The sequence below is a fragment of the Otolemur garnettii genome, unplaced genomic scaffold (assembly GCF_000181295.1).
Source record: "Otolemur garnettii isolate 467f Iridium unplaced genomic scaffold, OtoGar3 scaffold00006, whole genome shotgun sequence".
Classification (NCBI taxonomy): Eukaryota; Metazoa; Chordata; class Mammalia; order Primates; family Galagidae; genus Otolemur; species Otolemur garnettii.
The window spans coordinates 28,403,994-28,427,540 of NW_003852401.1; the positions used below are offsets into that span (position 1 = coordinate 28,403,994).

Below are 23,547 nucleotides of genomic sequence, written 5' to 3' on the forward strand. Positions count from 1 at the left end.
AAAAAAAAAAAAAAAAAAAAAAAAAAAGAGCACAATGGGAACCTTTAATATTCTCTAACCAGTTCCTAGTACCTCCCCCTACAGGTGCATAAAGCTCTAAACACCTCTTTAAGTGATTTATCTCAAAATATAAATATTCCCTCCAGCATAATATAGTGGTTTCAAGTGACCTCTGCTCCATGGGCTTCCTCAGAGGTCATCTGTTATTTTAATAGTAAATACACACCAGTCTGCACAGATATTGCACTTGTGGAAAGATACAGGGCGAAATCCTCTTTGTGCTCATCCTAAAATCCCATGAGCACCATTTAAACAAGTAACTCTCATTATGGTGAAATACGTTCCTTTTAGAACACATGATGGCTGGAACAATTCAATCTTTATCATTTATTATTTTTATTTGGACAACATATATACATATGTACAAAATACCTACTGTCTGAATCCTCTTTTATAATTTCATTTGATTTACAAAAACAGGACAGCAAAATAACTTAGGTCACTAATACTGTACAAAAATAAAACTGATTAAACAGTTGTAAAGATCAGTATCTTACAGTGTTACAGATCATTCATCTGTTGTGAAAGAACATCTCAATCTATCCAGAGTGATGAGTACTGTGCTAAATCTATCTGCAAACTGACAAACTAATCAGTTTCTGTAATTATAACTACCAAATAGAATTCTCAAAAGAAGCATGATGGAGAGCTAGACCTTAAAGCCAGGGCATCATTCCACAATGGTGAAGGGCTTTCTGCTTCCCTAACCAAGGAGAGGAGATATCTTAACTCTAAAACTATTAAATTTTCCAGAATATGACAACTACTTACAATATTAGATAAAACAACTTCTCTTTCTTTTTAAACACCTGCAATAGTCTTTCAAAAATTCAGTTTGGTTAAAAAAGTAAACAAAAATTACTATCCTGCATTTGGATTTTCACAAGTTAAATCCATGGTCTTTTTAATATAAAAAGTAATTGCTTCATAGTTTTAGTGTTCAATGAACTCTAGTAGTCCTAGTTGAACCATATCTTGATAGAGTAAATCTAATTAGAATGCTGGTTCCTGTTTTGTGACGTTTTAAAACAGGATTTATCACAAAGAATAAAAAGCCTTGAGTTTATACGTTACATTACTATAACATATAAGAGAGAATATCAAATGTGTATTTGTCAACAACTTGAAAAGGCAAGTAGCAACTTTTTTGGGAAGTAAATTGTGCATCGTTTTTTTAAACAAGTTGCTGCGTTCACATCCATCTAAGTGCTCGACAAAAAGCCACATATAGATTTACTCCTGAAACTATAAAGATTGTCTTTCACTAACTTTGCTGTGTTTTCCTTCGTTTCTCTCTGTGAGGGAAGGATGAGTTTTTCCAAGTTAGAAAGTTGCTAGGCAACCCAAACTCCTCACTCACCAAAAGGCAGCGTGCAGAGTATCACAAACAGAACCGTTCCATGAGCTCAGGAAGAAACAGGCAGCCTAACCTATTTCGTATGGAAGAACAGATGTCCTTAAAACTTATTTTGGACACAGAAATTAAAATTTGGTTTAAAATAAGCGTTTCAAAAATCTGAAACAGAGGTAGAAAGTGTTCTTTATTTTTCCTGACATGTTTTCTCGTGAGAAAACACTTTCCTTTTTATCCCATGGACTGCTCCCAGTCCCTAATGTTAAAAGCAGTTCTCTTTATAGAACTACTAATACAACTATGTTGGTTAAACAAACAAAAGAAAAAAACACCGTGCTAGTGATGGCTGTTGTATTGGAAGTCGGAGTCAGCTGTGACCCGTGCCCACTGCAGGAGCCCACGCTCATTCTGAATCGGAAATGAGTGTGTCAGGTGAAATAGATAGGCACCCTATGTTTACACAACACATTTTACAGCACATATATAAACTAGAGGGCACCATAGCTCCATGTTTTAAATATCGGATAAAATCGTCAGAAAGCGTTACTTCTGGAAAAAAAAATGTAAACATTTCCCCCATGATCACTGCTGACTCCCCTCCTTTGAGGTTTATTTTTTTTTCTTAACTATGAAAACTCAGTTCAGTTTTCTGGCCACTTAAAGACCAAAATTAAGTTTTCAGATAAATGGCCTATTATGGATGTAGTGGTTTCAGCCATTGTAGACACCTAGATACAAGATATGTAGTGGTGAGGATACTGACATAAAAGGTACAGCGATGTGATTTCATTCATCGTGTTCCATACGTTCTCCAAAAGGGACTATTCTGAGGAGTCCCCTTTGCAGTTACCGTGGCATTTTCCCTTGATACTCGCTCCTTACAGGGGTCTATTTTTCTTTTCCTATTTCAGCTCCCTTCTACATAACTCTTGCACCTGATAGTGGGAGTTTTGTAGGAACATGGGAAGGAGACCCACCTTTTTCCCCAAAAAAATAGGTGTTTCCGGATTTAGTCACTGTTAGGCACCCATTCGAATGAAACCTAACAATGTCAAAAGCCCTTTCCTTCAGTGGTGACATTATGGTACAAGAAGATGATGTTAACTAAATGGATAGGAAAATTTGGAAAAGTTAATAGAGTTAAAATTCCATTGGTTCTTTTTATCATTATTATTATTATTATTTAAACACTCCTTCTCCTTCAGCATCTGTTGTGTAGATTCTGCCCTCACATCTCTGCCGTGACGTCTTAGGGAAACGTGGATATTATAAAATAAGCAGATTATAATCTGGAGCCAGACAGAGTGTCTGCTTCTATCCTCAAAGCATGTATTTAACTTATTCATCCTCTGCGTTAGAAAATAAAAGTGCAGTTTATGTTCAACAAGGACAGTTCATACAAAGCAAGGTTTAAAAGTTCTGTACTTATTAGTGTAACCTTTCAAAGGTTTGTCTTGATTAGTATAAATTCAGACTCTGCTTACCCATTGACTATAAGTAACTTTAAGTCTTTAGATGACAGATCATGCTGGAGTAATGTGCTCTTGCATAAAGACAGCTGTGCTATGGCGGTTTTTTCTTTTTTAATCTCAAAAGTTAACGTGATTCAAGAGAGTGGTTTTGCTAAACAAACTGAAGCACACTCGTCATTACATTAAAAGGTAAGAAAACAATTCTGAGAGACAGCAAGCAGAAAGGGCCCAGAATCACTGCGTGAGGCCACAGGTCGACTCACCCTGTCGGACGTATGTACACCAGTGTTGGAGCTTTAAAATTCTACCCAGTCGTGGCCTTTTCCCCCTCTCCCCCCACCCGCCACCCACCCCTGAAAAAAAAAAAAAGGAAGAAAAACCCCAAGGCATTTTGCCTTCCTCCGACAGTCAGAGACGGGTTCAGAGAGTTGCCTCTGCAAGGGGACCAAGTGTTGACTTTGATCGTAGGCTACAATGTGCTTTTTTAAAAACAATGTGGAGAGAGGAAAATCAGAATATTGACCAAAGAGCAGTGACCTCCTGTGCTGTCAGCGTGCCTCTTCTGGGCGTCCTTTCCACGTGTCCGTCTGTTTCCTGGGAGTAGTTTTGTCCTGTCCGGGTCCATCCCTCCCTGGCTCCCCCGGCTAGCACCTCACAAAGGGCTGGCCAGCGCCTTTTTCGACCGCTTGATCATACTGGGGTGGAACTCGGTGTGACGCCGGGCGTGCTTGGTGAGGTGGTCGCTCCGCATGAAGCGCTTCTCGCAGAGTGGGCAGCGGAACTGCTTCTCCCCCGTGTGGGTCCGGTAGTGGCGCGTCAGCTCATCTGAGCGGGAGAACTTTTTAAGGCAGTCTGGCCATGTGCAGGGAAAGGGCCGCTCACCTAAGAGACGAGACAGAGACAGGATGCCGTTTAAAGAGCACAGAAGAAAATTCGGAAGGCTGGTCGGGGTCAATGAGCCCTGCGACTCCAGGGATAAAGCCCTGGAATGTTGCAGTATCAGTGTTATGGGCAGAATTGTGTCCTCCTCCCCCAATTCACGTGTGGAAGCCCTAACTCCCAGCACCTGAGAATATGACTGTATTTGGAGAGGAGGCCTTTATAAAGGTAATTAGAGTTAAATGAGGTCTTTAGAGTGGGCCCTAATCCAGGGACCGGTGTCCTTATAAGAGATTAGGACACAGACGTGAAGATTAGGAAAGACTGAGAGAGACATGGTGATAGTGGCCATTGGCAAGCCGGGGAGAGGCCTTAGCATGAAACCAACCCTTTCCACACCTTCTTCTAGCCTCCAGAGCTGCGAGGACACCAATGTCTGTTGTTTAAGCTGCCCAGTCTGTGGTTCTTTGTTATGGCAGCCTGGGAAAACTTCCACAATGAGGAAGTCGCTAGGAATCATCTTCTCTAAGCAAATGACCTTGCTGTCTTGTACCAAATAGGTCCCTCGGAAATCACTTTTTCTGGTTTTATTCTGCACGGATACTGGTCTCATGAATTCTCTCAGGAGTCAAAGACTAAGGCCTTAAAAATTCCTGGTATTGGCTCGGCACCTATAGCTCAACCGGCTAAGGGGCCAGCCACGTACACCTAAGGTGGCGGTTCGAATCCCCAGCCCGGACCCACCAAAACAACAATGACGGCTGCAACCAAAAAATAGCCCGGCATTGTGGCAGGCGCCTGTGGTCCCAGCTACTTGGGAGGCTGAGGCAGGAGACTCGCTTGAGCCCAGGAGTTGGAGGTTGCTGTGAGCTGTAAAGCCACAGCACTCTACCCAGGGGGACAGCTTGAGGCTCTGTCTCAAAAAAAAAAAAAAAAAACTTCCTGGTATCATAGAGATGGAGGACAACTGGCATCTGGTCCACCCAACCTTCTACTCAGAGCAGGTGTTTTTCCCCCTGCCTTCCAGAGCACTGGGACCACCCAGCATCTGTCGGCAAAAAGTCCAGAGACAGGCAGTCCCACAACCTGGCAAGACAGCCTGATTGTTCTTGGCATCTCTGCCATAAACACTTTTATTGATGTGAAATCTGCCTTTCTGCAAAAGCCATATTTTAAGTCATATTGTCTTAACACTAAAAATAAGTTTGTTCCTTCAGCCACATAATAATCCTTTAAATACTGCAGACAGCTATCATGTCTTTCTTTAATCTTCTATTCTCCAGACTAAACAATTCTGATGTCTTCCATATTCTTCATAAAAGAATTCATGAAATAATAACCTAAGTGCAGGCATAGAGCCAAGAGCTTTCCAAGCTTTTCTCACTGAATTCTCACACAATACCTCAAAGGTAGCTCCCATTTTACAGATGAGAAAACAGAGGCCTGGAAGATTCACTCAGGGTCACATAACTGCAAAGGGAAAGCAGAGCCATGAGCGGACCTTATCTACCCAACTCCCAGGCCCATGCTCTTGGCCACTCGGCTGTTCTGCCTCTGTGGGCCACAAGGACTTGACAGTTTCCATGGCTTCCTTGGATTCACACTATTGTCTCTGCATCCACTTAACATGCAGCTAAGGCCTGCCTGCCAGATGTGATTAACCCACCATCAAGAACCTCCTGCTGCTGCCCTGCCCACCCCAAGCTGATGCAAGGGGAGGGCCCATGTCCATGTTGGGAGGACACACAAACAGAAAAGTGGACGAGCTGTTTGGGATGACAACCCTGCTTGTTCCTCTTCTAAGTGGCAGCCACCACGGGCTCCCAGGAGCTGCCTGCCTGCCTACTCTTCACACCTTTCCAGCCACAGCTGAAAGCAGCTGCTTCACAGACACAGGACACAGACTCCTGGTCTCCACAGAACTCTCCAGACACTTCTTTGGTAGGTGTGAGAAGTGAACATTTTGTCACTCTTGTCCCAGCCTTCCGGGAACCCAGAGGGAAACTGCAGAGGTTGGGAGCTGTCCAGCATGGTACGTCTGAGTCATTCTATTTCCCCTAGCTTCTTTTAACCTGTGCTGAAGAGATGTAGAAATGATGGTAACACAAAGGAAAGCCAACCAACTCTATCACTTTGTTGATAATCAATAGGTTGCAGAGGTTTTATTTGCTGTTCTCTAAGCAGGGCAATAGTCATAACGCCCTGTACAACCTACTTGTGCTTGAGGGAAACCCAATGCGAGAGGAGCAGAGCTGAAGCAGCTGATTTTCTATGCACAGGTCTAGGTAAAAATTCTTACCGAGCTCTGGGTTGAAAAGCTATGTCAGCAAAAGGGAATAGCAAGCTGGGGGTCATGCCTGTAACCCTAGCACTTTGGGAGGATGAGGTGGGAGGATGGCTTGAGCCCGGGAGTTCGAGGCTACTATGAGCTATGATTGTGCCACTGCGCTCCAACCTGAGGGACAGACCAAGACAATAGCAAACCAATGAATGCTGGGCCTTGGTGTATGAGAGGTAGGGGTTACTGATGCCCTCTATAGGGGTTAGATACTTCTATAGAGGGCAAAAAAATAAAAAAATAAAAAGAGAGCTTCCCCCCTCCAAACTCAACAAAGACATGGAGGCAAAAACTATACTTTTGCCACTTTTTTTTGGGTAGAGACAGAGTCTCATTTTATTGCCCTCCGTAGAGTGCTGTGGCGCCAGACAGCTCACAGCAACCTCCAACTCCCGGGCTTAGGTGATTCTCTTGCCTCAGCCTCCCGAGTAGCCGAGACTACAGACACCTGCCATAACGCCTGGCTATTTTTTTGTTGTAGTTTGGCCAGGGCCAGGTTTGAACCTGCCACCCACTGAGCCACAGGCGCTGCCCACTTTGCCACTTTTATTGGATAAGAGCATTTTTACCCAGTTCAGCAAACCTTGAGCGAAAGGTAAAATGCAAATCATTACAACTCAACAAGGCTAAGCTTCTTCGAGCAAGGATAATGTCATGCATGACCTTTGTCCAACGCATACTGCTAAGCATTTGGTAAATGTCCAAACTTTAAATACACAGCTCCCTAAACACACACACACACACACACACACACACACACACAGAGTCTATATTGACCAAAACCTGCTCAGAAGTTACTGGGTTACTGGAGAAGACTTTGGGGCTATTTCAGAATCAGATTGTAGTCAAGTCCACTCTAACTCCAATAAAGTGGCAATGACGGGAATGTTCTTCTAAACATAATAGGGGGTCAGTATTCAAGTGATAAGTTGCAAAAACCAAACCAAATCAACTCTCTGCTGTCTTCTTTTTGGAGCTCTCTCTCCACTGCTCTGAAAGAGAGGGAAGGAAAACAGTGAAAGACACAGGCTCGGCATCTTCTCAGTGCCTGTTGGGACAAAACCACTCATGGGAAGTGGTTTTCCCGGTTTAGCCTACTCACTCGCATGTGTGCTCATTTCCTTCAAGTGAGTCACACAAAGAGGGGTTTCACCGAGTTGGAGGGATCTGTATCCACCATGGGAAAAATGGCGCAGAAGATGGTTCAGCTGTGGGCTAGGACTGGAAAAAATACTCCCTGTGTTAGGAAGATGGCTTTACAGAACTGATCATCAACGGAAAACCATCCTGCAGTCTGAATCAGCTGGAGGTACAGGAGAGCTGTGAAGTTTTTATGTTTGCCACTCCCATCTGTTTCAAGCATAACCAGGGGCCATTCCCGTTGAATTCACTTTCAATCCAGCTCATGGCTCCATCCTCGACTGCTCCTTTGGTGAGCATGTGATGGTCCTCACCACTTCCAATCCAGAAGCTGTCATTGACTTAGGGGTCCTCCGCCCTAAAGTGTTTTGCATGGAAGCAAGTTGCTAAGTACACTAGCCCGGAGATTTTTGAAAAAAACTTTAGGAACTTTTTTGGTCAAAGATCTAAACTGGAGTTTAACAACTACTGCCAACTGGCCATGAACTGAGAAGTGTTTGTATTATTCTTCTATAGTAGAACCTCTGTAAATTGACCACCCAAGGGACTAGAACAAACTGGTCAACATAAGGAAATAGGCCTACTGTTCTTATACATACATGGAATGCTTGTCCAGTTATAAAAACTTAAGGAGGGCTTGGCGCCTGTAGCACAGTAGTTATGGCACCACTCATATAACCGAGAGTGGTGGGCTCAAACCTAGCCCGGGCCAGCTAAACAACTGCAACAAAAAAGCCAAGCCAGGCATTGTGGCGGGTGCCTGTAGTCCCAGCTATTTGGGAGGCTGAGGCAAGAGAATCGCTTAAGCCCAAGACTTTGAGGTTGCTGTGAGCTGTGACGCCACGGCATTCTACCCAGGGTGACATAGTGAGACTCTTTCTCAAAAAAAGAAAAACAAAAACTTACAGAGGTGGTCAGTGTAGGGAAGTGGTCAGCAATGGAGGTTCTATTGTATTTTGTTTTTACCAAAAGGCTAGAAAAAAAAAGTAAATAGTTCATCTAAAATAAAAATGATAAAGTGAAAAATAAAATGTAATATAAAAAAAAGATTTCATGACAGGAGAAAGTAAAATGAAACTTAAATTTCCACATCCACCAATAAAGTTTTATTGCAAACAGCTCTGCTCATTGGTTTCTGTATCACCTGTGGTTGCTTTTCCACAATAGCAGCGTTGACCAGCTGCAGGCAGAGACTGCATAGCCTGCAAAGTGAAAATATCTACTCTGGTCCTTTACAGAAGGTGGGCTGATCCCTGATCTCAATTGGACAATCTGAACTTCTGCCTGGTCAGAAGAGTTTGTAAATTCTAATATTCCTGGGGCCAGACTCATGAAAAAAAAAAAGGGTAAGAAGCCAGAAAGCCAGGGGTCAGGATAGGAGTCATGCTTCCTTCAAATATAGGGATTCAAATTCAAAGCCATAAAACACGGCTGGCCAACAGCATGTGTGCAGGTTGGATTTGCTTGGGGATCTACATACGAACTACTACGGGACACGTTGTTGCACGTTGGTCAATGATACACACCTAATAAGGTAACACTCAGAAAATGATCCAGGTTTTTCACCTAAGAAAGTATGGAATGGGGATAACCCATGTAGAGAAGAATAGAATTTAAGGCTGAATGGGATTAGACACAATTTACAGAGGAGGAACATTCAAGCCTGGAAAGACTGGGACTTGCCCTTCATCCCACAACTATGGGGAAACGGAGTCAGGCCCTCTCAGATCAGTGCTGAGTTCCAAAGGAGAATGGTCAGCCTTCTTCACACCAAACAAATCACACCACAGTGCAACTATCAATTAAAGAATCCTTAAAGCTGTCTCTAGCAATTAATGAGTTACCATCCTGGGGCGGGGGGGAAGAACACACTTGTACCAGTATGTTATTTCTGGCCTTCCCAGGAAAACACACCCAGAGGCAGTGACACAATAAACTCTGCTTTACTGGAGCAGAGCTGATAACAGTGCAAGCTTCCCCAAGCTGTCATTATTTATAGGCCACTCCCCGCCCCTTTCAGCAACCAGCTAAGCACCTCCTGCTGACTGACTCAGTTCAGAGTATAAAATAAACCTGATCAAAAGAGCTACTGAACACTCCACAGAATGTGCAAAGGACTGTCCTAGCAGAGACAGATGAGGTCTCCAGAATTCTCCGAGGTCTGCAGTGGGTACAAGAGCAGTGGAGTGGGGCCTGCTGCTGCACAGGCTTTCAGAGGGAGCCTCCCCTCTCCCAGTCATTTAGCCGATGATGCCAGGTGAAGCTTATTCTTCTTGGTGAAGTCCAGAACTGAATGGAGGTGAATTCTCCTTTGAGAAGAGGGGGGTGGGGTTGTGAGTGCAGAGCTTGCCACCTGGATATAGCCAACCCCTTCTCCCTTCCTGGGCTCCGCTGAGCTCAAACAAGCTGCCACTAAGGTCCTGCCTGGGGCCAGGGAGGGCTAGCTCTCCTCCCTGGTTTTTCTCATCTTTTTTTCCCCCAAGTCCAGGGAAAGGCCTAAAAAGATCTAATCTTTATCAAAGCAGGAAGGTAAAAAATATAAACTCAAAAGCTCCCACTGCTTCCAGCAAATGTAAAACAAACTGGCAAAAAAACCAATCTAAGAGATTTAGACCTCCTTTTCAGACTAGAGCTCTCAAAGTGTCAATTGCGAATCATAACTTCTCACATGTGTACAAAATCAAGCCTTCTGGAAGAAAAATTGTTGGCTTTTTTTTGTTGTTGATGCAAAAAAGCAACTAGGATTCCACAGATAGAATAATTTGATATCACAAAATCACATTGATAATATTCCCCATTTTAATAGGCTGCTACACACAGACACACACACATTTTAACTTGGTGGATGCAAAATAGGATTTGGTAAAATTCAATATCCATCCCTTATCAAAACTTTTAGAAAAACAGGAGAACAATTCTTTTTTTTTGAGACAGGGCCTCAAGCTGTCTCCCTGGGTAGAGTGCTGTGGCATCACAGCTCATAGCAACCTCCAACTCCTGGGCTCAAGCAAGTCTCCTGCCTCAGCCTCCCAAGTAGCTGGGACCACAGGCGCCCGCCACAATGCCTGGCTATTTTTTGTTGCAGCCGTCATTGTTGTTTTTGGCAGGTCTGGGCTGGATTCGAACCCGCCACCTTAGGTGTATGTGGCTGGCGCCTTAGCCACTTGAGCCACAGGCACGGAGCCAGGAGAACAATTCTTTAAGAGGACTGAAATGTATGTGTAAATGGACATCTACCTCCATCATTACAATTTAATGTTGTTCAGGAAACATTAGTGAGTACAATTAGATAACAAAATAATAAATGGTGAGAGACAAGAGGTTTATGAAATAAAAATTATTTGCAGCTGATATAATTTTCAATTTTCTTGGAAAATCCAAAATAAAGAACTGAAAAATCTAACATAAATTAAAAATCCATTCATAAATATAAACATACCAAAGAGCAGTGGTTTTCTTACATGCTAATCATAACCAGTCAGGACAAACTTGACAATAAAAGTTCAGGACCATCATGAACAAAACCATAAAACCTTGATGAGAAAGAAAATAAATGGACCACTTCTCAACGCTCTTGGATTGTAAGACTGAAGGGTATGAATATGGCAACTCTCTACAAATTCATTTCTGAAATAACACACACCATAAGATTTTTTTTTTTCCTTGAACTTGATGAAATTATTTCTGAAGCGCATCTGGAAGAAAAAAAACATGCTCTACTTGCCAAGAAAATTTCGTGAAAAAGCAAATAACAAGTGAGCACTTGTAACACCAGTTATTAAAATACATTATTAAAGCTGTAATAATTAAGATAGTGAGATACCAGGAAAGGAAAAGATAAATCGGTGGAACAGAGTCTCAAAAGAAACCTAAGAATCTACAGGGATTTGGTATATGGTAAATGAAGTATTTCAAATCAGTGAAGCAAAAAAATGTTTAATTCAATAAATGACACAGACATCAGGTAATAAAGTTAAATCTGGATCCCTACCTTGTACTTTTCACTGAAATAAATTCCAAATGGGCTATGAATGTGAATGTAAAAATGCAAGCATAAAGATAAAAGAAAATATAGGTGAATATCTTTAGAAACCTGAAATGGGGGCGGTGCCTGTGGCTCTGAGTAGGGCGCCAGCCCCATATACTGAGGGTGGCGGGTTCCAACCCGGCCCCGGCCAAAATGCAATTAAAAAAATAGCTGGGCGTTGTGGCAGGTGCCTATAGTCCCAGCTACTAGGGAGGATAAGGCAAGACAATTGTCTAAGCCCGAGAGCTGGAGGTTGCTGTGAGCTGTGATATCAAAGCACTCTACTAAGGGTGACAAAGTGAGACTGTCTCAAAAAAAAAAAAAAAAAAAAAAAGCCTGAAATGAGACTTAAAAGAAAAAACAAAAAACTAAAATCAAAACCCTATTTGAAGAACAGTTTTGAATACCCTAAAGTGTTAAACTTCTGCATGGCAGAAATACACATATATATAAAATGGAAGTGCCCAAACAATAAAACTAATAAAGGAAACTGCAGTGTAAGACAAAAGGTTAAAATCTGTACTATTAGGACTTGCAAGTCAAAGAAAAAAAAAAGCCCAATTTAATAAAAGCAAATTAGGATGCAAATAAGCAATTTGTAAAATAAGAAATACTAATGACCAAGAAATAAATATGAAAACATATTCAATCTCATAAGTAATCAAAACATGCCAATTAAGACACCAAAAAGTTATCTGTGAGGCTGGTGAAAATGATGAAAAGTCTGAAGGCATGAGGAACCAGGCCCTCTACCACACTGGTGGGACTTATAATTGATCCAGGACCATCTGGCAATATTGTTCTGGAAATTATTTCGGGTAATAACTAATTTGAAAATAATTAGATAGGGACGTGAAAATATACAAGAATACTAGCATTGTTTATGAGGGCTAAAAGTTGGCACAGCTTAAAAGCCCAACAAAGAGCTGGTTTAATACGTTACAGCATTTCCATATAGTGGGATAATATGCATCTGTTAAAAAGGTACCAGGTTGTTATACCATGAAATGGAAAGACGTCAGCTGTACACTGTACACTGCTAAGTGGGAAGAGCAGCGTACAATCTGCTGCATAGGTGTTTGAATATATGTGGAGAGAAAAAAATCCTGAAAGAATATATACAAAATCTGCAGAGTGGTTACCTACTGGTGAAGGGGGAAAGAGTAACTTCTATTTCTTCCTGAAATTTTCCTGTTATGCCTGATTTTTTTTTAAACAGTATAATTTTCTTTTATGATGAGACGAATTCGGAAAAAGTTGTTTCAGTATGTAAGTTTTACTGTAATCAATGATAAATGTGAACTGACATCATTCCACAAATGGGTTCATCAAGGCCATATTCCATGGGTGCAGGGGTGGAGGGCGGCGTGTGATGTGCTTTCTGTTGGGAAATTACTGGGATGCTCCGACTGTCCAAGACCAAAGAAAGGAGAAGAGTCATTCTTTTTCCTTCTCAAACAAAATGTTAGAAAGTCAGAAAGCTTCTGACCATGCATGCTGCCTTTGTCCTCTCACTTCCCCCCACCAGCTCCTCTCCTACTTTTTCCATATGTGACAGGGAAGTGGCTCTTACAAGGACAGGCAGGAACCTTCCCTCAGAGGCGGAATTCCACATACAGAAACAGCAGAGTTGCCCCAAGAGAGTGTCCTTGTTAGGAAAGAGGTGAGCCGTCAGATCGTGAAAAGGTGCACAGATCAGAGACTGGCAAAGCATTCCTCGTGGGCCAGGTTGGTGGGGCAGGCGTCCACACAGACCTGCCCTACCCCACGCTTCATGCACCCATCGTCCGTGACCATCTGGCCTCCCTCCTCCCCAGAAAGCAATGTTGATTCATTTGCAGGTACAAAATGGGAGCAGTTGCTTTTTTTTTTCTTCCATTTTCCATTATCCTCATATGCAGAACCACCAATACACATGACCAAAGAGGTGTGCAGGCCATTTCTGGGTAGACAGAACTCCACATTTTCCTGCACAAACTTTCTTGTTAATTTCAATGAAAATTCAATTAACATGGAACTCAAAAATCAAGAAATCAAAAGCTGCCTGTTTTCCAGAAATCTTGCTTCAATGTGTAGAAGTTTTGAATGAATAAAAATGCTTGACAGGCTTTGAAAGAATGCCATCCCATCGTATTACCTTTTGCTCCTGACCTCTCCCTGGCTCCTTCTTATGATCTGGGTTCCTTTTATATTTTGTTTGTTGATATAACAGAGACACGATAGAGTTTAAGCGTGAGACTGTACTTCCTGGTCCCTGTGTTTATCTGTGGAAAGCAGCTTGTCCCATACTTTAGGTTCTAAAATGGGAAGTGGGTATGTACACTGCACTTCCTCATTTAAGCCTGTTGGTGTCCAAGAAGCAAAGACTACATCTGAATTTTACTTGCACGTCCCCAGTCTCGGCTGATCTGTGAGAGAGCACATGCGGTCCCTGCAGACCTCAAATGAAAGGTGGCAGACAACAGATTCTTGACGCGTTAGATTCTCAACCCAGCACGAGCTATGTCTTGATGTCTCAGTTATACGGCCTCCATCTCAGAAACCCTGAAAATAGCGCAGAGGCAAAATGTGGACTCTTAACTGTACTTTTTTTTTTTTGAGACAGTCTTACTCTGCTGCCCTGGGTAGAATGTCCTGGCATCATAGCTCACAGCAACCTCAAAGACTTAGGCTCCAGCAATCCTCTTGCCTCAGCCTCCCAACTAGCTGGGACTATAGCCACAATGCCTGGCTAGTTTTTCTATTTTAATTTTAATTTTTATTTTTTTGAGACAAGAGTCTCACTATTTTTTTTTCTATTTTTTTGAGATAAAAGTCTCACTATTTTTTGTTTTTTTTTTGAGAAAGTCTTACTCTGCTGCCCTAGGTAGAATGTCCTGGCATCATAACTCACAGCAACCTCAAAGTCTTGGGCTCTAGCCCCAGCTAGCTGGGACTATAAGTACCTGCCACAATGCCTGGCTAGTTTTTCTATTTTTATTTCAATTTTTATTTTTTTGACACAGAGTTTCCCTATGTCGCTCACAGCAACCTCCAACTCTTGGGCTTACGCAATTCTCTTGCCTCAGCTTCCCCCAAAGCTGGGACTATAAGCACCCGCCACGACGCCTGGCTATTTTTTGGTTGCAGTTGTCATTGTTGTTTAGCAGGCTCAGGTCAGGCTCAAACTCGCCAGCCTCGTTGTATGTGGCTGGCACCCTACTCACTGAGCTACGGGCACTGAGCCAGTTTTTCTATTTTTAATAGAGACAGGATCTCTTTTTTGCTAAGGCTGGTCTCAATCTTGAGCTCAAGCAATCTACCCGCCTTGGCCTCCCAGGGTGCTGGAATTACAGGCGTGAGCCACCACCCCAGCCCTAACCACATATTTTTAACATAATGAAAGTCTGCCTCTTGGTATAAAAAGACCACATTTAAGTCAGAGTCACAGAATTTAGATATGGATGAGATCTTGGCAATCCTCTACAGGTCCTGTCCAGAGAGGTGAAGGTACCTCCCCACGACCACACAGCCCGTCCATATAAGACCAGATCAGCGAGACTCTTACTGGCCCCAAACTATGCTGCTTCTGCTTAGTGATTTCTGGGAAAGATAATAAATAAATCTGAACAGAAAATAAATGCTTAATGGCAAAGCTATCCTGAGAACAAAGATTCTTTCAATTTTGGCGTTTTGGATGATTATTATGACCAATGAATTCAAATCACCATGTTTCAGAAGACGCCAACTCAGAGAGCTGATGACATGCCCAAGGACACTGTGCACACGATACTGTGTGCCCATATTAAAACTGGTTTTCAATTGCTCATTTTTAGTTTTGTGCACAAAATGAGATTCGAATGGAAATAAAGCCTGAGCCCAAATTAAAGCAGGGAGCCCCTGTTCTGGTGTGTATTTCTAAACCTCTGACTCCCAGGCCCTTCCTTCAATACACACTGCCTTGGGGAAGTCAGACATAGTTTTCTAGGACAAACACATTGCCGCCGAGCTTTAATTTTCAAAATAGTATTTAAAAAATTCAAGTCCTAATTAAATTCTTTTGACTTGCCAGAGTTTCTCACCAAGAACGGAGGGGTAGAAAAAGAGATTTGCAGAGATTTGGAAGAGCTGTGTTTACAGGATAGAGACAGAGTTCTCTAAGAAGTGCCCAGAACTCTCTACTCTTCCTGTGGAGACAGGCTTAGGAAGTCCCCAGGGGTAGCCACTGCTGCCTGGTTTCCCCATAGCACGGTACTCTCTGGCACCTCAAGGTGGGGTAGCTATAGCTGGCAGGGGTCTCAGTGCCTGCATCCTTTCAAATGGGTGGGAGAACCATGTGTTCTTGAGTCCCAAACCGTGCTATTAAACCACTGGAAGACTGAGTCACAGCATGAGGCTCTAACACCATGAGCCAGTGAACAGAAGCTCTCTTCAGCAGAGGGATCAGTGTGTCGGGATGGTGACATGACCAAGTGCATTCCACCCCAAGGTCAAAGGATGCATGCAACATGGATGGTCCTCCCGTGATGGCAGAACAACAGATGAGCACCTCGGCCACCAAATAATAGATCACTTCTAAGGCAAAGGACCCCAAATCAGGTAAAGAACCCTGATTTTTGCGAGCATTTACCCTAAAGAGGATAAAACTTAACACAGTAGTGACTGAGACCCTAAATTGCCAAGATGAAGTTTTCCCAGCACCAGAAACGAAGACACTAATGCCGGATTAGCAAATCCCTCCACCCACTCTACCCACCGGCTAAGTTGCGGCACTGGTAAGGACTTGTAGCAACTAGTGATGCTACTTCAGCAAGTGTTTCTAGAGTTTTCCGTCAGGAATCAACCTCTGCATGCTGCTGGTACCAGAGTTAGGCTGCGACACCCATAAATCCCACTCACGTGGGATATATATCACGTGGGCCACCATCAAACAGTTTCCCAAGCTTGACACCTCTACTCCTGGAATGGAACAAGCCAGCAGCTCACATGGGTTGTTATTTTTCACCAAAGACCACAAAGAACTGCAGGTCAGCCTGTCCAACCTCCACAAAACAGCCCCCACTCTGTACACTCGACTGCCCCTGAGATCTCAGAGGGGGACTGCAGCCTCTTCCTCAGGCAGGCATTCCTGGGCTGGGCTTAGAAATCTGGGGACAAGCAGGACTTTTGAGAAGAAATGCCTCCGGTTAGGGGAATAGCTCATGCTCTCTCTCACGCTGGGAAACAGCCTGGGTCAGTGTGAGGATGACCACTGGACGAGGATTAAAACGGCAGTGAGACTAACCTTCTACAGAATTATGGTGGCACAGGGATTTCAGTCACTTTTATGTGTTTTTGTAAGTTACTTTTAAGCTCTACTTTTTGTCTCTTATAATTTATGATAGCGTTTTTGTAGAGTATTGTGCACGCTGAATAGACTTGTGAATCTCAATGAGAACCGCTATATAAAAGCTCATCTCTGTACAGACTAGGCCTTTATCTATTAGCACACAGGGTAATAAATGTTCGTGTAAACATGATTCATTTCTCTGGGCATTAAAATGAACAGAATGGAATTAAAACCAAGTGAATGGCTTTGAAGATCACACCGCTGCTGTTCCACTTGCTCCATGTAAGGCTTCTAGGTCCATTCAGAAGGCTCTGTGGGTATGTGCCTGAGCCCATATGATACATGTTGAAGTAACCTATTTTCTGCAAAGATCCTTCCGTATATTCACTTAGGGCCTATCTCTTAGTTTGAACTTGAGACAGTTCAGAGCCCTTTTCAATCAAGGCAAAGGAAAATATGAGGAAAAAAATATTGTCATACTGCTTTGTCTCCCATTTTGTCAAATTCTGCCCTTTGGGATATCCCATTTGCAGTTTTAAATGGGCTGGAAGAGTGAACAGGCACTGGTTTCGCCTCTCTGTCATTTATTCCCTTTCGGATAATAAATAGCACACCCAAAATTTCCTCTTGGTATCCACCCCTTCCCTAGTCTACGTCTATGTAATTCAAGAGGAGTGACCCCACACCACCAGATCCAGTCAGGCCACAGTGATTCATTTCAAGGATAGGTACACAATTTGAACTCAGTCATGGAGCTTAAAGTCTGACACTTCTGCTGGGGAAGAACAGGGAACTGTCTTTCCATGGGGCTTGGGAAGCAGCAGGATGTGAGTCTGGAATTGCAGGCAGCCCTCTCACCACTATTCAGAAAGCCCATCCACAAAGGAGGCCAAAGTGAAAGGCAGCAAAGCTGAACCACAGAGCGGCAGACACCGAGTACCAGCATCCAGAGATAACCAGAGCTAGAGCTACCTCTAGTTGTGTTTGCAACTTGAACTGATAAAGTTTTAGTTGTTTTTTTTTTTTTTTTAATTTTTTTGAGACAGAGCCTCAAGCTGTCGCCTTGGGTAGTGTGCCACGGCATCACAGCTCACAGCAACCTCCAACTCTTGGGCTTAAGCAATTCTCTTGCCTCAGACTACAGGCGCCTGCCACAATACCCAGCTATTTTTTGGTTGCAGCCATCATTGTTGTTTGGAGGGCCCGGGCTGGATTCGAACCTGCCAGCTCTGGTGTATGTGGCTGGTGCCTTAGCTGCTTGAGCCACAGTTCTAATTTTTATTAAGCCTGTCCAAGTCTGTATTCTGTTGCTTGCAACCCAGAGTCCTGACTAAGATAGCTATCATTCCCCAACTGGGTTCTTTTTCAAGTGGAAGGACACAGCTTTGAGTTAACACTGGAAAGAAAATACAGGGTAAGTGTGGTCCAAGTTCAAGAATTCTGCTGACACGTCTCACCAAGATTCACAAAAACCAACCACAAGCTAGAGTTAGAACACAATAGTAGACAGCTAAACACCAGTGGCTTTGAAGCCAAATCCAAGAGAGTTATAGTATAAAACATAAGGTCTCTTCTCACTGACAGAAACCCAAGGGGTCTAGGTCAACAATCATTTATGCAGGACTCAATGAACCTGTAAATGTTCTAGAGAAATTCCAGTGTAAGCTTGGACTGGTTAACTAACTCCAATTCTGATCACTCCTATTTGTTTTTTTTTTGTTTGTTTTTTTTAGAGACATAGTCTCACTTTGTCGCCCTTGGTAGTAGTGCTACTGCGTCACAGCTTACAGCAACCTCTAGCTCTTGGGCTTAGGAGATTCTCTTCCCTCAGCCTCCCAAGTAGCTGGGATCACAGGCGCCTGCCACAACGCCCGGCTATTTTTTTGTTGTTGCAGTTTGGCTGGGACTGGGTTTGAACCTGCCACCCTCAGTACATGGGGCCTGCGCCCTACTCACTGAGCCACAGGTGCCGCCCAATTTTTTTTTGAGATAGAGTCTCACTGTGTCACCCTCAGTAGAGTGCTCTCGTGTCACAGCTCATAGCAACCTCCAACCCTTGAGCCTAAGCGATTCTCTTGCCTCAGCCTCCTGAGTAGCTGGGATTATAAGCGCCCACCATAATGGCTGGCTATTTTTGGTTGCTGTTGTAGTGGTCAGTGTTGTTTAGCAGGCCTGGGCCAGGTTCAAACCTGCCAGCCCTGGTGTATGTGGCCAGCACCCTAACCACTGTGCGAAGGCGCTGAGCCTGATCACTCCTATTAAATTAGGGCAACAGTACATTTCTAGCTCATAGGATTGCTGTGAGTTTAAATGCCAAATGGATGCAAACCATTTAGCCTGGTACCTGGCCTATGATAAATGTCTGATGGTATCATTATTATGATTATTCACAAAATCCACTTGCCCACTGTCAGCATTTAGCATAGATTTTTTCATGGAACTGTCATTTTTTCATGGAACTGCCTGCTGGATTAATCCAGAATTCTAAACAAAAATTTTAGGAATCTCAAGGATTTCTGGCCACACATAAAATATTATTTTTAATTATAATATTACTTGGTATCTGGGGATAGTGTGCTAAATGTTTTAAATACCTCATCTGAATTAAGCCTTATAACTTTATGAATATATTGTGTAATGACCGAGGTCTGTTTTACAGATGAAAAAACTGAGGCTCAGGCTTGAGTTTTCATAGCTAGAGAGTGTTGCAGGGAGGATTCAAACCGATGTCTGAGGGACCTGCAAGCTTGTCTCTGACCACTCTGCTTTCTGCCTCTTTATTAAAGGTGATGGTCTCTCTTGCAGGCCCTTCAACTCAAGTTCCTTACAGTGGTCTCATCATGGAGTTAATAAAAGTGGGCCAGGCCTTACTCTCCTTTTCTGGTTGCCTGTCTGTCTGGCTCCCTAGAAGGAAAGGTAGTGAAAGCTCTTCTTCTTTCTCTATCTCTTGGAGCCAAGATGGTCTCTAAGATTCCTTCCAGTTATAAAATGTCCATAACTTCCAAGAAATAGGATGTTTGTGTTTTTGTCCATTGTCTACCCCACTCGTTCCTACTTTGATTCCAGTCAGATCTTTTGGGAGACACTCCCTTTGGCAATAATGAAGGCTCAGCTTAGAAAAATGTTCAAATTTCACTGAATAGAAAACACTGCTGCCTGCATTGCAAATCCTTGTCATTAATTTTGTATGGCTTAAGCTCTAGTCTCTATTTTAATCTATTTACATAAATGTCATCATTTTAAAAAAAAAAGCACAATCTGGCCAATTAGGGATGGCTTCTTTTCTCCTGCTCAAATTTGTGATTATTCTCAATTTCATTAAAAAAAAAATACATAAATTCAAAGGCCCTGGGGCTCTTGGCTTGGGTGGTGAGCTAATTGGTTCTTGCAGCTCTAGAACCTTTAGATCTCAGATCCATACTCTCAATTTTCATCTCAGGATCCCCAATACCATGATAAACTGAGATTAAGAGGGACGTGTGCAAGCACAGTATCATAATCAGGCTTTAGACACAGATGGAAATGAATGCCTTGGAATGTCCCACGTAGAAAAAAAGACGCATCTCACTCCCTCAATGAGATCTTACTCTTATGAATAATAGTATTAGTCCTATTATTTGCTGAGGAGACTGCTTGAGGCTGGGATAAGACAAATGTTTACTCTTGGCCTTAATGCACCAAAAAGGTATTAAAATTTCAGGAGGATTCCAGGAAGGGAGGAATAGGAAACCTCCCAGCAGTTCTGCCTTGGGCTGTTTCATCAGTGAGCAGCTCCCAGATAAAGGGCAGAATTTACCCTGGCCAACTCCACCTCTCCCCTTTCCTGTGGTTAATTCCACGAAACATCTCTTTAAATCAAGGTTTAAAAAAGTGTTAACCATAGATTGACATCCTTAGGAAAGCATGGGGAAAAAAGAATCCAAGTGAAAGAACTACAAAGAATTCAAAATGAAGGAAAAACTCCCGAGCACCCACAGAGCCAAGCTTGAAGGTAGGGGCTTCAACATTTTCTGCTGAAAAACCAGACGACCTGTGTTGCTGAGAACACGGAGGCTCTGGGAGATGAAATAATATGCCCAGAGTCACACGCTAGTCAAAGGCAAGAGGCAGTTTTTGAACCTGGTGATGGCTTCCAAACCCTCTACGTCCCCCCAAATGTTTAAATGGAACAATCTCCATTTCTTTGGGAAGGTGGGCATATGCTTTTATACAGACAAAATGATGGATGTGATGACCCCTCAAGGTCACTTCCAACCTCCAAGTTCTATTCTTCTGATACTGACAACTGCTGCCACCAAGAGCTCTGAGTTAGACCTAGGCCTGTGACTAACTTCCAACAAAAAGTGGGGCGGAGAGAGAGCCAGAATTGCTCAAAGACCACTGAAAGAGGATCTCACTTCTTTCCCTTTTTAACCATCTGTGGGGTGTTTTTTCTTCTTCCTTTTGCCCCTCCTTTTTGCGTGTGTTGCATAGAAACAGAAAGTGCCTTTGTACCAATTACTAGGCACTAATTTACGCTCTTCAGTGGGCGCTGGGCTTGCTGGAGAAACATTAGGAAAAGGTGGGAGGGTCGGATGTGGGGGAGGATTCTAGCAGGAGGGAGGCCTGGAGTGCTGCAGGCTTTTTCTCCAAGCCTGAGAACAGCCAAGGGAAGAGAGAGAGGGGGGAAAAAAAAACAACCCAGAAGATTTGGAAGTCAAGGCTAGCAAACAGTGACAAAGCTTGATTTTTTTCCCCTTAGAATCAAGAATGCTAATGATCATAAAACATTCAGAAATTAAATCCATGGACTAGAAAGCGGGGCCCCAACCAGAGCATGTCAGATTCTTTTAGGAGCTTCTGAAAGAGTGAAGACTGGGAAATCATCTGCCCACTTTTCTTCTCAATGAACGTATTAAGGAAAACCATTGTCAGACACGTTCCCAATATGTCATAAGATGTTTCTCCCTGGGAAGTTCAATCTGGGAATTTCCCACAGATGTTGTGGAATGACTAGTCTTTGGGATAAGCGTCAACAACTGAGACAGGAATATAAGTCTGACCCCTATGTTTGGAATCTAAGAATTCATTTCCCCCAGGTTACATCTTTGTGTCTGAAGGTGGCAGGGAGTCACACCGTCCGAACAGCACTAGATTTACTTCGGTACTTCCTTTTCCACCCAGGGCCCCACTACACCCCTCCCCTGGCTCTTCTCACCACCCGGGAAGATTTGAGAAACAATGCATGCACTATGTAATGTGACTCCACTTGTATTTTCTGTTGTGAAACAATAACCCTGCCAGCAGCAGCAGCTTCTGTGAGGCAACCATATTTGTCTTTGCTGCGGCAGATAGATGGAGGAGGCGAAGGGCAAGGGGAGGGAAATGAGGGAGAACAGCACCTGGTTCTTCCCACCCCAGGACTAGGAACAAAAACTAGAGGGTCCTTACAGCCTGCAGCCCCAGGGTGAGATTTCAGCAGTAAGCTGGGGTCTGTAGCTGTCTGGGCCATCCTTCCATAGATTCAAGCAATGTTTGAGCCTCTTATCTAAAACCCAGAAACAAACCCTACGGGAAATCCTTACAGCCCTTAGAAACCCATCCTCTCCAGCCAGAAACCACACATACAGCCCCGTTGGCTCTCTTCTAGGATATACATTGTCATTTTCCCCTAATAGGATGCTTGAGGGCATTTCCAGATATTCTTACAGGTGTTGGGGTGGGGTGGGTAATATCACCCCCAAAGGGGCAAAAATTTGTTAGTTGGGGAAAAATGTCTTAGCTCATACAATGGTTTGTGGCCTTCTAAAAGGGCATACTCTACAAACAGCTCTACGGTGCATCTGGGTTATTAAAATGCCCTGGGAAGGCAATGATTTTAAAAATGTCTCAAGACTCCTTAAGGGAGAAATAATGAGAACACGGTGAAAAAGTTACCTGTGAAAGTTGTAGACAGATCTTGCATGAAGCGCGCCAGGTTATGAAATACCATTCCATATCACTTTCGAGAGCCCTCTGCAAAGAATGGGCAGAGAGAATGCGTCCTTCAGGATCAAGGCACAGGGCTTCTGTTCCACTCACGAAGAGAGGAGAAAGTGGTAAGGACTGGGCAGGGGTTCCTTAATGGGCTGCCTAAAGAGCTAAGGCCCCTTAGTCTAGGGCCTGCAGCCCAAAGCCTTGCTCTAGCCCTAAAGCCCTGCCTCCCAGGTAACGTGTCCCCCCTCACACCTCTGATGACACAAGACTCCTTTTAAATCAGATAGTTGACTCCAAAACCTTTTACGGTAATTAAGAGAGAAGAGTGCAAGAGGCATAGGGCAACCTGACACCTGTTTAAGCAAAATATTCTGCCTTGAGTTAGATGTGGACAGTGACAGACATTCCTAGACAGGTCAAAAACACCACTGCCCGTGTTGGCGGCCACCTTCCATTGTGGGCAGCTGTACAGATTCTTGCTGTACAGATAAGTACCCAAGGAAATGTTCAAAGAGGATAAGGAAAGCAAAAGCAACCACTTGGGGCTCTTGTAGCTCTGGATTTTCCAAGAGCTTCCTTTTGTTCTACAAATTGAAAAAAACAAAAACTACTGGTGTTTAAATTTTTTCCACAGGACTGGGATGTGATGATTGGGATTTAGGGCTTTCTGATTTTCAGAATCCTATAGCCAGTTTCTGTCAAGCTCCATAACATCGTCACCTCTTGAGGACAACTGACTGAAGCGCCTCCAAAAAGAGAGAAAGATGGCACCTGACATGGAAACAAGGCTGAAGGTTTCCATCATCTGGGTATCAACCTGGCTTGATTCCGTATCAGTCTGTTCTGACCACCCCACAGCACCAAATCTGCCTGTACTACACATGCACTGGGTCCACAAAGTCAGGAGATGTAGGGTACACTTTTTTTTTTTTTGAGTCAGTGTCTTGCTTTGTTGCCTAGGTTAGAGTGCAGTTGTTGGTATTATCATAGCTCACTGCAGCCTCAAACTCCTGG

The 23,547-nt window shown here is 43.3% G+C and overlaps 1 protein-coding gene across 1 annotated transcript in view; it reads right to left on the minus strand.

The window, feature by feature from the left end:
- Window positions 1-372: 372 nt before the first annotated feature.
- The window catches only part of KLF9 (Kruppel like factor 9), a 28,823-nt gene continuing 5,648 nt past the window's right edge, over window positions 373-23,547 (minus strand). Inside the window, exon 2 of the mRNA XM_003782938.2 lies at window positions 373-3,768. Coding sequence (XP_003782986.1) covers window positions 3,539-3,768 — 230 coding nt within the window. The 3' untranslated portion in view covers window positions 373-3,538. The remainder of the gene's footprint in view (window positions 3,769-23,547) is intronic.